This window comes from Sycon ciliatum, chromosome 6 (assembly GCF_964019385.1).
Source record: "Sycon ciliatum chromosome 6, ocSycCili1.1, whole genome shotgun sequence".
NCBI lineage: Eukaryota > Metazoa > Porifera > Calcarea > Leucosolenida > Sycettidae > Sycon > Sycon ciliatum.
Window position 1 is genome coordinate 33,489,277 of NC_088648.1, and position 17,054 is coordinate 33,506,330.

General features: G+C 45.1%; 1 protein-coding gene across 1 annotated transcript in view; it reads left to right on the forward strand.

The window, feature by feature from the left end:
- The window catches only part of LOC135820245 (uncharacterized), a 107,506-nt gene that overhangs the window by 49,532 nt on the left and 40,920 nt on the right, over positions 1-17,054 (forward strand). The window contains exons 7-10 of the mRNA XM_065333562.1: positions 125-196; positions 4,330-4,401; positions 10,824-10,948; positions 13,005-13,109. Of these exons, the coding sequence (XP_065189634.1) occupies positions 125-196; positions 4,330-4,401; positions 10,824-10,948; positions 13,005-13,109 (374 nt within the window). The remainder of the gene's footprint in view (positions 1-124; positions 197-4,329; positions 4,402-10,823; positions 10,949-13,004; positions 13,110-17,054) is intronic.

The window sequence follows — 17,054 nt, forward strand, 5'->3', positions numbered from 1 at the left end:
GGATGCGGAAAACACGGCCTCTAGCCGAGTCTCACGCGAACCGTGAATTTTCTTTGTGGTTTCTTGGTCCTTTTTTCTTTACTGTCGATAAATATTTCGTTCTGCCTTTTTTGTGCTGATGCAGTAATATATGTAATAATAAACTGAGAGAATTGCCATCAGGCCTGTTCAGAAGTAATCCGAAACTCGACTCCCTGTAAGTATTCCAACCAAGGATCCATCAATGACTAGTGTTGTGAAACGACAAGTTCTCGAGAGTGAAAGGCCTTCTCGCTTGTGACATTGTGTTCGTTTCAATGCAGCTGTATGCCGACTCCGCCGTACTGTTGATGTTTACGACGTAGTATACGCTACATGCGCTATGTGCGGTTTGCTGAGTGCGCTGTAGTTGTATGTTGTATGTGTATGCTTTTCTCATATACGCTGTCATTTTCACGCTATAACTACCTGGTGGTTTTAGTGTTAGTTATTCAGTTGTTTCAGTTCATTCAGTTGTTCATTCAGTCATTCAGTCATTGTTCATTGTTATTAGTCGATGGAAGTGAAATATACTGTTGAGAATAAATAGTTGTCCTCGTGCCGTGTGGGGTCGTTCGTTCCTGATACTTTAGAGAACCAGAGGGTTCACAACAACTAGAGATCTATGATGTTTTAATTTGATGTACGACTGTAGACGAAATGCATGTTAGTGAATGAAAAACGTATAATGTTTGGCATTTATGAAATCAGGGGATGGCCCACGCCTGGTAAAAAGTCAATGAGGAGCTAAATACATGTACGTATTCATAATAATACTACACGGCAGGGCATGTTTATGAGTCAGTGCTGCGAAATGGATGCCTCAGCCGAAACTACAAGAGCAGAAGATGTCGATCATGTTTGGATTGAGAGAGAATTCAAGCAAGGGTACCATAAATACCCCAAGAAGGCACTGGGCGGAAACGTTTGTGAAAGTCCAGAACACAGGCGTCAATTTGGGCCTGGACGCTAATGTGGGCCGGCCGTTCATTCGGATAACTGAAATCAGACTTATTTTCCCATCAGCCTGTGCTACTGCATGTACAAATCCGGATAACACAGTGTATTGTGCACTAAGTTATACTACAGTACCGTACGTACACAGGAACCTGTGCATGCATTGCACTGTGCAATGGACCTGTGCTTTCGCCCCCGGGTGTTTACACGTAGGTGGGCTAGAGAACGGGACAAGGGTGTTGACACTGGGCACCTGGGCGTGTACACGGGCAGTGAGCGCAAGTACAGGCTTTAAACCGGTGCAGGGATTAACTTGACGGAAAGCAGCAGCTTTTGGCCTGTTCAATTAATCAGTTCCACGTCCCCCACCCGCGCTCCCTGGCCGCCCTCATTGACACCAGTAACATGACTGCAAGTTGTGGACATTGGCAAATAGAATTTCCTCCATTCAGCGCTGTTTTGACCGTTTATTACAGTGAAGACTGAGAATACTGAACAGCTAAAATTAGTTAATTTGAAACCACGGTTTATACAGAGAATATAATTAATTCCACGCTTTGAGGTAAGAGACGTGCTGAGTTTTAACGCACGGAGAAAAAGGTCCAAGATGGCACTGCTATTTGCTGTAAGCATACTGCGTAGTTGTTCTTACTGCGATACGTTCTAACAACAATGAGATGCCTTTTGTTGGCTCTTCTGCCTGGATTTCGTTGACAGATGCGTTAAGCCTGTGGATCCTTCCATGAGTGAAATGCGAACTGTAACTATTATTATTAAATATGTTTAATATATACTACGAAGTAGTGGTTGCGACTTCGGCGATGATTTGTAAGAAAGGGTTTGCTCCCTACACTGGAGCTCGCACTATTCCGCCGACTTTACTTGACACTTGACTGACTCACGACTGCCATCCAGAGCACACGAGAAGTCCATCGAACCTTCGACTCGGCAAACCTGCAAGAAAGCACCACTCCCTGCTCAATACACAGTGTTTCGGGGAATTCACCCCTCATCAGTTGAGCTTGAGTAGCCTGAGGAAGATTGTGCCTGAAGAGCAGGCTGGTGTTCACCAGGTGTTTGTCGCGCTGGAAATGGAGCGTCTCTGTAAGTTTGTATCCCTGGTGATGTTTGTGCCTGGAGAGCCTATATACGTGGTGCGGAATAGCTCGAGCTCCAGGGTGGGGAGCAAACCCTTTCTTATAATAAGATACTATTTACTACTATTTACTATTCAGTTTGAACACTCTGGCAAGGTACGTTCGGGCCTGATTGGAAATTGTTTATTTTCATTGCTATCAGGTTCGGCCTCATTTCCTCTGTGCTGCACTGATGAGTTCACAAAGAACGAAACAGCATGCTGTCCGCAGATTGAGTATATATACTACTATGATACATCTGTAGATACTACTGCCAACTTTCTCAGTCTGAAGTACCATCCTGTAATTGTGCATGTTTGCCCGTTTGAACCGCGAATTAAAATAAGCACAACAACAACATCTTATAGCATACTGAGCAAAAGGGTGACAGTTCAGACCTTTGGCTTCAATGCAGCACTTCTGGCCACTCGTAATCCTAATCATGATTATCTGTGGTGGAGAACTGTTATTCTAAAAGGAATACAGGTCGTCCCCCGTTAATACGAGTCCGGTTAGTACATAAATCCCGTTAGTACATAAGAAATCTCAAGTCCCGGACGAAACGTGGTCACTTCCATACAAATTTTGTCGGTTAGTACATAATTTGTTAGTACATAAACCCCGTTAGTACATAACATTTCTCCGTACCCGCATGCCACCTACCTCAATAGTACATAATTTGTTGGTCTTTTGGCCTTCCAGTGGAGGCACGTCGTGTTCGAGTTTCTACTTGTGGACGCAATTAGCTCAGAAATCAGAGCGCACATCACAAACTAACAAAGCACTGTTTTTTTCCGAGTGACTGTACAGGCGCGGCTGGGCATGTATCATGTAAACTGTAGAATCTTCGCTGACTGTGACCGTTATAACATAATTTTTATGTTATATCGAGGGAATCAAGAATATCTCGCTCCCTAGTCATGGCAGCAAGAAACACTCAGAAAAGTTGAAAAAAGTGAAAAATTCTAGTATAGAAGCAAGTTATGTACACTTTCGTTTAGTACATAAACCCCGTTAATACATAACATTTGTCAAGTCCCAGAGATTATGTATTAACGAGGGACGACCTGTATACGGAACTGAGGTGGATATATTCCAGAAGAAAAAGAAAGAATCATTGTTGGAAGTGTGATAAAAAAAACAGTAGATCAACGTTACAGCTCATGCCTAACAGTTCAAGGTTCAAACCTCAAATTCAGTGCCAAACGTGTGCGAGTTAGCATGTATAATGTGAAACGAGTGAGTGACAAAAGTGATTTTAGAACCACAAAAACAATTTTAGATCTGCTTTCTCCATTAACAAAAACTTCGTGATGGATTTTGATGGATATGAAAACGTTTAGAACAGTTCAAGAACAGTTTGGTATTGACTGTAAATTACTCGACGAAGGTAGTTCAGCCTATGTGCAGCCAATGTTCAGCGTCTGTCCAAGAGAAACTGTTGGCGGAATGAGCAGAGAGCTCAGTTTGCATCGCGTTCGCTGGACTCATTTTTGACTCTGCGTCGCTGTTGTCATGTGCTGCACATGAGTCGTCATCTCAATCGAGTGGTGGGTCAGCTCTTTTCAGCCTTGCCTCGGCTTCTTTGATCACACTCCACTGAACCTTGGTGATACCGCCGTCATTCAAGTTGGCTTTCTACCTGCGTGATCTGTGGCGATCACTCGTTTCCAACAGAGAGTCGTAGATTATTTTATGACTCCCTGGTTTCGCCTCTACTCTCTGAGAAATGAGGATTAAAGGCACAGCCATACTGAATCCATTTTCTCTGACGAATCCTTCTGCCAGCACTGACTGGCATCGGACTGCAGACTTCTAAAGAATGTATGGTCATCAGAATTCGAATCGCAGGCTGAACAAGAACTTGAATTCAGAATTATTTCATTGTGCCGTGTGATCGGAGCAGCTGCTTGTTCACTTGGTCATTGTGTGGGACCGCTGCTCCATTCCACACCTCTATCACTCTCAAACTCATTGCTAGAGAGGCCAAGCAGTTCATTTTGCCCTCGGAGAAGTGGTATTTCAGTTTCGCTTGCGATGGCTGTCATCACCTATGCTGCCACAGCGCCACGATCGATTCCTAAAAATTATAACAAATTGAAGAGGAGGCATCACTCCATCATTCTGTGCATAAAAGCATTGTGTCCATAGACATTCAGCTGAGCAGTGTTATCACTAAGAGACCTTTTATTGTTGTCTCTATTACTTTGTCACACAGGTATCTGAGCAATACTTTACTTAGTGAGCTGCCGTCGGGTCTTTTCACACACAATCCTATAATTCGCAGTGTGTAAGTATTGTGAACGTGGATTGAGAAGCACAATGTTTTTAGGAGAAATCTCGCTGTGCCGCTAAACTATGACGGACTCCAAAAAATTAAAAGCCGTATCCAGTTTTCCCAGTGAGCAAATCCGCTTTGCTCGATGGACAAGGTTAAGAACAAATTAATTTTTAGGAAGTGAGCTTGAGGACTGCTCGATAGTGTTAACCAACGACCTTCCAACTTGCAAAGGGTCATGGTATTACTGATAATTCCAAAGAGATGGGGAAGGTAAGCACCATCGAGAGCTCACTTCCTTGCCGTGGAATGTCTCAGTACTCCTTGTCAGCCTGGTGCTACCTTGCGCACGTCTGACTGTTCAAAATCTGGTTTAGTTTGTGGACTACACATAGCTTGTGCCCCACGGTGGGGCCAAGTTGGAGTGCGCCTCCATGACGTGCTAGAGCTGATTGCGCATCCGAGATGTGTTAGAGCTGAGTGGCGGTTAGTTGTGGAATGTCAGTAGCATGGTCAGTGTTGGCAACTGTTATTGCCTGAGCTGATTGTAGCTGCAGGTGTTAGTGGACATTACATGTATAGCGTCTTTGCTCATTATTTAATTTTCTTCTTTGAGCACCAATTTACTGATTGCAATGAACAGAACCAGCTGAAGGGATATTGTACAAAGGTTTTTTTGAAATGTTACAATTTTTACCTAACGTACGGTCAGCGCGTCCCCTCCAACCTCTAATAATATGATACGTGCGCCGTTAGCGTCAGAGCAAGAAAAGGGACAAGACGAGTCAAGGGACAATCCGGAGGATGCAATACCATTCAACCAACTGTTTGTTTCTACCAGCGTTATTGTACCGTCGACACAGCTCTGACGACGATATACTGGGCGAATGCCGCGGGGCCTCCCAGCGTGTCAGCGGCAGTGGGCAGATAACAAGGTAGCTTGCGGACAACATCGGTGGCATGAAGCCTAGTGACTGCCAAGCGTCTTGGCGCGACGGGCGAGCACTACAGTGTCATGCCCCAGGGGCTGCTGTGACTGTCAGGGGCTGCTGTGACTGTCGACGTCGGCGGGTCGTGAGGTGCGTTCGCAGGCTTTCATGGCGCTCGGACAACTGCAATACTAGTACACAGACTCTCGCTAGCTACATAGTACTCTGATTCTGCCACGTTATTTCTGCATCGAAAAGTGATTGATTTTCCGCGCCGAATTTCCGATACTGCATGCATGTCCAATGCGCGTCAACAGTACTTCACACTTTCCTTTTCCCGCGTTATCACCTCAGCTATGCCAGTTTTGTATGTGGAATGATAATAATAATAAAAGTAGAAAGGTGTCAGGACGTCGAATGTCACAGTACTCTGTCAGTTTTGTGCCTAGTTGTTGCACTTTCTGACTGTATATAGTATCTAGTTACAGAGGTGGATAGTTACTCATAACTCGTTTCCATATGTCCTTTTCCTTTCTACTTTTATTATTGGCTCAATACCCGAGTTTCAAATAATAATAATAATACGAAGTCTGAAAAAAATGTTGAACGGCCTCTGCTGGGATGACGACTACACCATAGCCCCAGTGGTTAGAGCATCGCTGGCTACAAGCGAAGGTCCCTGGTTCGAGTCCTGGTGGTGACGGTCAATTTTTTCTTCAGACTTTTCCCGTTTGTCTCTTTCCCTCGAACCAGTTAATAATAATAATAATAATAATAATTTTTTAAAAGAGGTCGGAGGCGGATAATACTTTAAAACGAAGGTAAGTTATGGGTCGCAAATATCCACGCAAACACACATCCAGTCATAATAAGGCACTTGTCATAAGTATCCGAACGTTTTCGGTCCCTTCTCATCAAGGATTATACAGGGAATGGCTCAAGCTGGAAAGACTAAAACTTATATAGTGTAAAGATGATTAGATAACAACACTCGTGACAAGGTGGAAAATTATCAAGTTTAGCACGACACAAAACTTGAAAGAAAATAATAATAGTGACAACAACATAGTGAGCAAATTAAGTTACATTGTTACCACCTCGACGAGGAGTAACACCAAACAATTGTAGCGACAACACATTTTCTTTCTGTACGCAAAGTTCAGGATCTAACTTACGGATATACAAAGCTTCTAACACAGCCAAATGTAACGCACATCTACCACATGACAATATTGAGAAAACATTATCACTGTACAACTCACGACAATTGGTACGGGCTGGCAGATGTTGCTTGATTGACGAAGTGCGATTCTTAGCTCCATTGGGTGTTGTCTCCTCCAATGTCCCGTCCCGCGAAAACTAACCTCAATATCGGACACCGGACAAGTTGGAGTAAGAAGCTCAATAGAAATCCGCAATGGAGGAGACGTAACGGATAGGACACCAGGTATCGCGCACCCAACGGTTAGTGTCAAGAAACGTGGAAGGCCAAGGAAACGCGAAGAGACAGATAGTGGTGATGCCACGAAGAGGCGAGATGACGGGACATTGGAGGAGACAACACCCAATGGAGCTAAGAATCGCACTTCGTCAATCAAGCAACATCTGTCAGCCCGTACCAATTGTCGTGAGTTGTACAGTGATAATGTTTTCTCAATATTGTCACGTGGTAGATGTGCGTTACATTTGGCTGTGTTAGAAGCTTTGTATATCCGTAAGTTAAATCCTGAACTTTGCATACAGAAAGAAAATGTGTTGTCGCTACAATTGTTTGGTGTTACTCCTCGTCGAGGTGGTAACAATGTAACTTAATTTGCTCACTATGTTGTTGTCACTATTATTATTTTCTTTCGAGTTTTGTGTCGTGCTAAACTTGATAATTTTCCACCTTGTCACGAGTGTTGTTATCTAATCATCTTTACACTATATAAGTTTTAGTCTTTCCAGCTTGAGCCATTCCCTGTATAATCCTTGATGAGAAGGGACCGAAAACGTTCGGATACTTATGACAAGTGCCTTATTATGACTGGATGTGTGTTTGCGTGGATATTTGCGACCCATAACTTACCTTCGTTTTAAAATAATAATAATAATAATAAATGAAATGGCCAAAAAAGCCAACAAAATGATTCTGGAGGATGCCCATACGAAAGGGCGAAATCTGGTCATGGCATACCTGGACTTCAAAAAGGCGTTTGATAGCGTGTCGCATGAATGGATTCTACATGCTTTGACGATGTATCGATTCCACCCCTCTTTGGTCACAACTATTGCTCGTAGCATGCAGAACTGGAGAACGACAATGCACATATGCGACCAGGGAAGATGCAGGGTCACTACCGGCAACATTTCTATAAGAAGAGGCATATTTCAAGGTGACACATTATCCCCGTTACTGTTTTACCTGGCGCTAAACCCAATCAGTTTTGAGCTCAACCGATTGCCTTTGGGATACAGAGTGAGCTGCAGAGACGCCGAGTTGTCTATCAATCACTCTTGGTACATGGACGACATTAAACTCTACGGGAAAACTACAAAGGATGTGACTACCCTCGTGTCTACCGTGTGTGGCGTTGGTGATGACATCGGCATGAATCTCAACCCGGCCAAGTGTGCCGTGCTGAACGTCAGGAGAGGAAAACCAGATGAAGGATGCTCTATCCAGGTTGGCGATGAGACCATTGCAGAGTCGCTACGACTCAATGAAACATACAAGTACCTTGGAGTAGTGCAAGCAGTCATGATACCTCACCCGCAGCTCAAGACGCAACTCACTGCCGAATACAAAAAGAGATTGTATTTGCTTCTTAACAGTGGATTGAATGCTCGAAACTTGATCAAGGCCATCAATACGTATGCTCTGCCTGTTATGGCATATAGTTATGGAATCGTAAATTGGACCGAGGCTGAAATCAAGACCACAGATCGAGCAACAAGATCAGCCTTGACTGCGTCTGTATTTCACCACCCCAAAGCCTCAGTCAACAGGCTCTACATGAAGAGGGGAGATGGAGGCCCGGGCTTGGTCTCTTGTGAGGATATGCACGGCCGGAGCATGTGTGGCCTGGCCCGCTACATGAGTACCAGCCCAATAGACCGAATAAACCTGCTTTATCAGTATCATCAACAAAAACCTACAACAAAAAGCCACTCAATAACTGCAAAGGCCGCTAAGTTCCTGTCGAGTTTGGATCTGCCAGCAGCTGGACCAGCTTTACCCAATAAGCATACCATTAAACAAGCGTGCGCTGAGCGAAAATCCAAAACACTTTCCACTATGCCGCTGCATGGGAGATATTGGAGCCGATTGGAGGAGAATCGCCTAGATAAGGAGCTTACCTTCATGTGGTTGTAATCAAGGACACTGAAACCTTCAACTGAAGGCATGATTATGGCAGCACAAGACCAATCCCTCAAAACGAAAAATTACCAATACGCCATAATGAAGTCAATTGCTCGAACAGATGCCAATTGCAGGCTTTGCAAGGGCAGCTTAGAAACAATTGACCACATTGTCAGTGCCTGCCCAGTTCTTGCTCGGACCAGTTACATTGAACGACATAACCGGATAGTAAAGTATGTGCACTTCGAAATGTGTAGAGCACGAGATCTACCTACTGGTGCTTCACGATTCGACCACCAGCTCAAGGCATTGGTCAAGAGTGATCGGTATCGCCTCTATTGGGAGTATTCGGTCCCAACTGACCTGAAACTATCAGCAAAAAGGCCCGATCTGCTCCTTGTTGATGACAAGGAGCGCATCGCCTACATTATAGACATCAGCGTTCCTGGTGAGAACAACATCAATAAGAAAATGGCTGAAAAGCGCTCGAAATATTATGATTTGAAGCGGGAGATTTCGAGGATTTGGTCCCTCACCCAGGTTGACGTGGTCCCTGTGGTTGTCGGTGCCCTGGGAGGCTTGGTGGAGGAGACTCCTCAATGTCTTCGGACTGTGCAGGGAGGAGCCCTGGCAATTGTGCAACAGGAGGCTATACAAGGTTCGATTAAAATACTAAGAACTATCCTTATCATGTAGATGCACCTCTGCTGCGTTTGCATGTTCAATAGCTAAGAGACTTGAATAACGACTGATAAAGACTGATATTTCCTTTGTTATTACTCCCTTCATTGGTTGATGTATTTTGCCTGTCGCTGCAAATTCTTTATTATTGTTTTGATGTTGGAGTTCGGATTGAGTTTCTTTCCTTTCTTCCTCTTCCTTCAACTATTTCTTGTCCCTTTGGTCTTTAGGTTTTATTTATTTATTTATTTTTTTTTTGTTTTTTTCACTTTCTTTTTGCTGTCCCACCCATGGAAATATTTCCCGGTGGGTCTGGCTTATCGCCTTCGAAAGAAGTGAATAAAGGAGAAATGATAATAATAATAATAATTTTACAAGAAGTCGGAGGCGTGTTGGGTCGTAAGTATCCACGCAAACACACATCCAGTCAAAATAAGGCACTTGTCAAAGTATCCGAACGTTTTCAGTCCCTTCTCATCAAGGATTAAAACTTATATAGCGTAAAGATATGAGATAACAACACTCGTGACAAGGTGGAAAAAGTATCAAGTTCAGCACGACACAAAACTCGAACGAAATAATAATAGCGACAAAAACATAGTGAGCTTTTTGTCCCGTGCAGTGTTGAGGCAATCCTTGAGCATGTGTCCGAGAGGGGAGATGTCGGATTTCACCGCATCAATCCACCGAAGCCTTGGTCGTCCTCGTGGACGCTTGATCTTTGACGTGTCGATGGCCATGGTTAGTGCGCCATAAAAAGCCGTGCCCGGACCTTCCTGAACAACATGGCCGAACCATAGGAGACATCTTCTCTTGCTGACCCTGCTGATTGGTTGCTGTTTTGATTTTTCATACAGGATTTGGTTGGATATGCAGTGTGGGTAGTGGACTCCGAAGATATAACGGAGCTTTCTTCTCTGCCATACATCTAGCTGTTCATTCTGTCGCTTCGTGAGGGTCCACAGGCCGCAGTTATACAGCAGCACTGGGAACTGTATGTGGAAACCCCCTATATAATAGCAGTTTGGTCTATATTTTTAATCATTCAACATCTACCTTCACTGATGAGCTATGTATTAGCGAAACAGCTGTCTGAAGGAGTTTATCAATATCGTCCACGGAAGTGTCCTCGCAATGGTGATGGTTGTGTGCAGGAGGGTCTAGTCGGCTAAAAAGCGCAGTGTAATGGTGGAGGTGACTCCACATTTTCTTCAGTGGCCGAGAGCTCTGTTGCACCCTGTAATAATATCATTAAGAAACCTGATAATAATTAAAATAGAAGAAATCACATGGAAACGAGTTATGAAGCAACTATGTTATTTCTTCTATTTTAATTTTAATTATTGGCTCAGTGTCCGAGTTAAATTTGCACCTTGATAATAATGATATCACTGCTTGAAAGGGTAAATGAAAATTTATACTGAAAGACCTGATTACTCTTGATGATTTCTTTTCTTTCATACTATTTGCTCTACATCCAGTTATTTCTACATGAACCATTTCCGCCTGAATCACCATTTGTGTGAACTGGTAGCCCCAAGGAATTACATGAAAGCTGTCTACGACTTCCGCCCAAGCATGGAGGTCAAGAACTACATTAAAGAAAGTAAGTTGAGTGGATTCTCCTGAAAATCACGCTGTGTGCTCATGCTGTGTGCTCATGTTGTGTGCTAATTACAATGGAACTCGCGTACACATACACCTGCTTGGTAGGGTCATTTTTTGTCGCACGGATTTCCTCCCATGCGGCCCAGCACATACAAATGTGCACGGGCACGAGGTACTCTATATGCCAGTCGACGTACACCAGTTGAAGCGGTCGCTACCATCACTGAATCGATACTTGCAATTTCTGTGGATCTAGGATCTAGATGAGCTTGGGCTGTTCATTCATGCAACAAAGACTGTAACTTGATGATTTCTAGGTCTTCTCAACCTCTCTCAACACCTATGTATTATAACCAACAGCGCCTGACCCAAGTTTCCAGAACTAGAATTCTGCGAGTCATTGTAGACAGGGAGATGTCTTGGTTTGCTCACATAGAAGAAGGAATGCGGAGCGCGGTCATGGAAACCATTCAGCACGGAAATATTGTGCGGGAAATATTCAGGACAATATATATTTTTTACAATGATCACAGCTCAAGGGCGAATGCAACATAATAACTGGATAGTAGGAGCATAGTGATGGTGACCTAAGGTCACGACGTCATGGCGACATAAAACACACCAAAAAGAAAGAATTTAGAAGTTGCGACTTCGGTGGGAATAGTCATGAAGTTGATTGTTCCAACTAGGAACACACGCTTCTTGCCGAACTTGACACTTGACTGACTCACGACTGCCATCCAGAGCACACGAGGAGCACGTCGCACCTTCCACTCGGCAAACCTGCAAGAAAGCACCACTCCCTGCTCAATACACAGTGTTTCATGGAATTTACCCCTCATCAGTTGAGCTTGAGTAGGCTGAGGAAGATTGTGCCTGAAAAGCACCACTTATATACTGCTCTCCAGGCCAAACCATCACCAGGGATACAAACTTACAGAGACACTTTGTTTCCAGCGCGACAAACACCTCGTGAAGCTCCAGGGAGCAGCGTGAGTCAGAGTCGCTCATGGAGTTGTGCTAAACAGACTTTGAGAGCCAGTACAGTAAGTATCGTTTATAAAGTGACCGGATATAATGATATACCGGTTATAGTGATAGAACACGTCAAAATCAAAATCAAATCAGAAAAAAATACAGCTAAAATATCACTATATACACTATTATCGGCTATACCGATATATCGCTTATTGTGATGGACTTCAGGAAGCAAACCATATCAAATGTACAGGAAAATATTGCATATAATGATCAAGAGTGATGATCACAAAACATTTCTGGCTGTGTTGCCTCTCACGATGATGTTGCCAACTCACGTACACAGCCACTCATGTCTATTTCTGGCTCTACGCAACTCGTTGGACACCGAGTACGCGAGTACGGATCCAGCTCAGGCTTTTTTTTGGAGAACACGCTGAAGAAGCAGCCATGCCACATGATGTATCGAAGTACTACATGTACATGTAGTACACTACAGAACAACAAGGACAATCAAGGCTTGTTGCCTTTGTGGTGTTGAGCACTATCAAGCACTCTGGGTACATCCTTCGGTGTACATGTAGTACATGTACAGTCTGTACTCGTACTGCACTGCCATGCACTGCTCTGTGTCATGCACCGGTACTCAGTCCGCGGAGCATGCATGCACTTTCAGCATGCTTTTTCCAGCATGTACGCATCATTTCATGTGCAGTCATGTGCCATGTGTCGGTCAAACATGTAAATCGGCTATAGTGATGCACCGGATATAGTGATAAATTTTCGAAAATCAAAGGGGCACGTTATATCCGATATTTACTGTATAGCTATTCGCAATGCTGTCACCTCCAACAAGTTGCACGTCCGCGTGAGGGACAACAATACGAACTTTGAAGTTGCGACTTCGGCGGTAATAGTGCGATGTGCTCCTCGTGTGCTCTGGATGGCAGTCGTGAGTCACTGTCAAGTGTCAAGTTCGGCAAGAAGCGTGTGTTCCTAGTTGGAACAATCAACTTCATGACTATTAGCATGGTTGATGTGTGTGCATTTGTGTGTGTGCTTGTGATTTCTTGCAGACCTATCTGAATCCTTCTGTTACAGTAGCTGTGAAAACATTCCAAAGAATGAGCGTATCTGCGAGAGTGGCTGCATCGGGACTGTCTATAATTATACTTGTGTTGGTAAGTCGTCCAGTATATACAAAGGCCTTGTTGTTCTGTGCAAGGACAAAAGATATAATCTCAATGCATAACTACATAGGGCTTGCTGCCTCAAACCCAAAACAGGCTGGCTAGTCAAGCTCTTAGATTTTCCTGAGATTTTGAGTAGAAGTATTAGTAAAACTCACAGGCTAGTGAGCTTTGGCCTTACAGGCGACAGCCATGGCGGAATTGGCTTCGCTGTTTCAAAAGAAATTCGAACCGTGCATTTAAAAAATCAAAAAACTGTCGGATCGAGAGGGCTATGTTGACCTATCGTTTCTGCAAGCCAAGAACTCATCACAGCCAGTTCGGTTTGTTGTGGCACATGGACCCACGAACCCAAGGTCGAAGGAACAGCCTGAGCTCAGAGACCAGTTCTACGGCACACTATCTTCCGCCTGGAATGGGACGAGCCAACGAACGCTTGTGCTCGGAGTGGGGATTTCAACAGAAAAGTTGGAAGCGCTGTCACCTCGTGTGTCGGAAATTACAGCAAAGGGACCCGCAACGAAAACGGCCAGGCGCTCGTGGACTGGGCAAACTCTCACCAGTTGTTGCTAGCCAACACAGTATTCCGCTATTCCATGCGCTGCCGAACAACATGGACTGGACAGGTTAGAGAGAGCAATACGAATCGTACTAAAAAAATCTACAACATGATCGACTATGTGGTGGTTCCATCACATTGTAAGCCCATCATTAACAAGGCCCGATCGTATGCTGGTACAGAGGTGTTCAGCGACCACAAGCTAGCGATTGCTGACATGCTTTTCTGTGAGCTATTCAAAATCGTCCAAACAAAATCAAAAAAGGAGTCGCCGTATGCTGTCAATGGATTAATAGATGGCTTCCGTAGACCGAAATATCGCTCGGCTCTTCGGGCATACCTTCAAGTAACTCCGGCAAGTGATGCTCCCGCTGATGTCTGGTCAGCTGCCACATCTGCGATCAAGTCTGCAGCAGACACCACCATTGGTCATCTGCACCGATCCGAGGCTAGAAACCGTTTTGTTCAACCAAACACACAGGTTGCTCGGCTTTCACTGTGGCAATGAGAACTGTGGATATTAGCTGAGTCCGGACACCATGATGCTGCGCAGCTGAAGAAGGAGCGCAATCGTGTCATGCATGAAATCCGTAATATCCAACTGACTGAAGCCAACTCTCGCCTGAACAGAATTGCCGAGGCGGTTGAGAGTGCTCCAACCTCCGCGCAAATGTTTATAGCAGCCTCCCAGCTCAAACGTGGCAAGCAGCAGCAGCTCTTCGTCGAGTCGGCTGATGGTCACATCCTCATGCGCGATGAGGAAAAGGCATCTCGCATGCGTGATCACTATCAGGGGCAGTTCAACACTTCTGATGACCTGCTGCCACCGCCAGCTCCGCACACACTGGAGACGGCCGTTTCCACCGAAGAAGTAGAGGCGACTTTGAGGCGACTGCGAAATGTGAGCCGGGTGGTGTATGCGCGGAACTCCTCAAATATGGTGCTGAGTACATCTCCCCGATCATCACCACCATGATCAACAACAGCATCACCAGGGGCGACCACCTGTGTAGTGTTATTGGTCCAGGCATATTTATACCGTTACCAAAACCTAGCAAGGCGCGGGGACCAGTTGCAAACCTGAGACCGATTGTATTGCTGAACACCCTGCGCAAGGTCATTTCACTCGTTGTGCTCAAACGTATCACAACACGTGTGTCGCATTATCTTGGATCCACTTCGTCTGGTTTCAGGCCTGGCCGTGGCACTGCCGATGTGGTGTGGACACAGCACTGGATTTCAGCTAAAGCCACCCACTTCGTGTGGGATTGCCACGTCCGTGGCCTCGACATGTCAAAAGCTTTCGACACCATTGGCCACACAAAGCTCCTTGCTGTTATGTTAGAGATTACCGGACCTGACGAGGCTTGCCTGATTCACCATTTGCTGTATGGTACAACACTCTCTGTGAAAGTGGGTGCCACTTCAGTGGAGGCGTTTGTTAGCACGCTAGGTACACCACAGGGTGATGGGCTGAGCCCGGTTCTGTTTGTTTGCCACCTGGAAGCAGCACTGACGGAGACTCGAAGCAAACTACCACCACGGCCAGACACTGCAGCAATACCACATGAAACAGGATATGCCGATGACATTTCCTTCTATTCGACTGAGCGACAATGGCTTGCCAACTCCCTACCCATGATAGCTGACGGCCTGGGTGACTGGTCACTCAACGTTAACAGCAGCAAAACAGAGTAGCTTCACATCTCTGCCTCCACAACCGAATGGCGAAGATCGAAGCAACTTGGCTCTCTCTCGGGGGAAGATGAGGACTTGAGCCGACGAATCGACCAAGCATCAACATCGTATGGCCGCATGTATTCGCTCTGGATACGACGTCAACTTGTATCCGAGGAAACCAGGCTTCGTCTCTACAATACCATCGTCCTACCAACACTGTTATACGACTGCGAAACCTGGAGACTGACAGAGGCTGCACTGGAGAAGCTAAACGCCTTCTATAGACGTCAACTACGGAACTTGTTCGGAATTAGGTATACCGCCATCATCTCCAAGAAAGACCCATATTCCAGAGCACACACAGAGCCACTTTCGCACACCGTTGCTATCCGCCGTTTCCGGATGTTGGGTCATGTTCTGAGGATGCCCTCAGATGCCCCACCACAGCAGGCAATGAACAACTACTTCCGTTGAGATGTCACCGGTGTGCGTGGACGCCCGAAATCGAACCTGGCCACGGCATTCAAGGCAAGCACAGCTGCCAGAGACATGCCACTGAAGACCATGACTGATCTGAGTGGGCTCAGAATGCGCGCTTTGGACAAGCAATCATGGAGGGAACTCTCGGCCTGAACTGGTTTTGCTCCTGGCTGCAACGCACGGGTAGTGAACCCAGGACAGAAGCGGACCAGGCATCATGACTTTGCACATCTATCATTATGCTGCTTCATTACGCGACCTGTTTTATTATTCCGCAGCTTCCGCAAGTATTTTTATTATTATTATTATTATTATTTTAATAACTAAGTACGTGTTGGGTCATAAGTATCCACGCAAACACACATCCAGTCAAAATAGGGCACTTGTCAAAGTATCCGAACGTTTTCGGTCCCTTCTCATCAAGGATTTTACAGGGAATGGTTCAAGTTGGAAAGACTAAAACTTATATAGCGTAAAGATATGAGATAACAACACTCGTGACAAGGTGGAAAATTATCAGGTTCAGCATGACACAAAACTCGAAGGAAATAATAATAGTGACAAGAACATAGTGAGCAAATTAAGTTACATTGTTAACACCTCGACGAGGAGTAACACCAAACAATTGTAGCGACAACACATTTTCTTTCTGTACGCAAAGTTCAGGATCTAACTTACGGATATACAAAGCTTCTAACACAGCCAGATGCAACGCACATCTACCACGTGACAATATTGAGAACACATTATCACTGTACAACTCACGACAATTGGTACGGGCTGACAGATGTTGCTTGATTGACGAAGTGCGATTCTTAGCTCCATTGGGTGTTGTCTCTTCCAATGTCCCGTCATCTCGCCTCTTCGCGGCATCACCACTACCCGTCTCTTTGCTTTTCCGCGGCCTTCCACGTTTTCTGACACTAGCCATTGTGTGCGCGATGCCCATTGTCCTTTCAGCTACGTCTCCTCCATTGCGGATTTCTATTGAGCTCCTTACTCCAACTTGTCCGGTGTCCGATATTGAAGTTCGTTTTCGCGGTCTACCACGTTTTCGAATATTGACTGTTGTTGTCACTTCCGTTGTCGTTGTACGTGCATCCTCACCAGTCCGTATTTTTACTTGGCTTCGCGTAACCCTTCCCGACGCGGACAGATCCTTTGTCAATTTCGGTGGTTTACGTGTCGGTCTTTCACCATCTTTCACGCTATTCTCA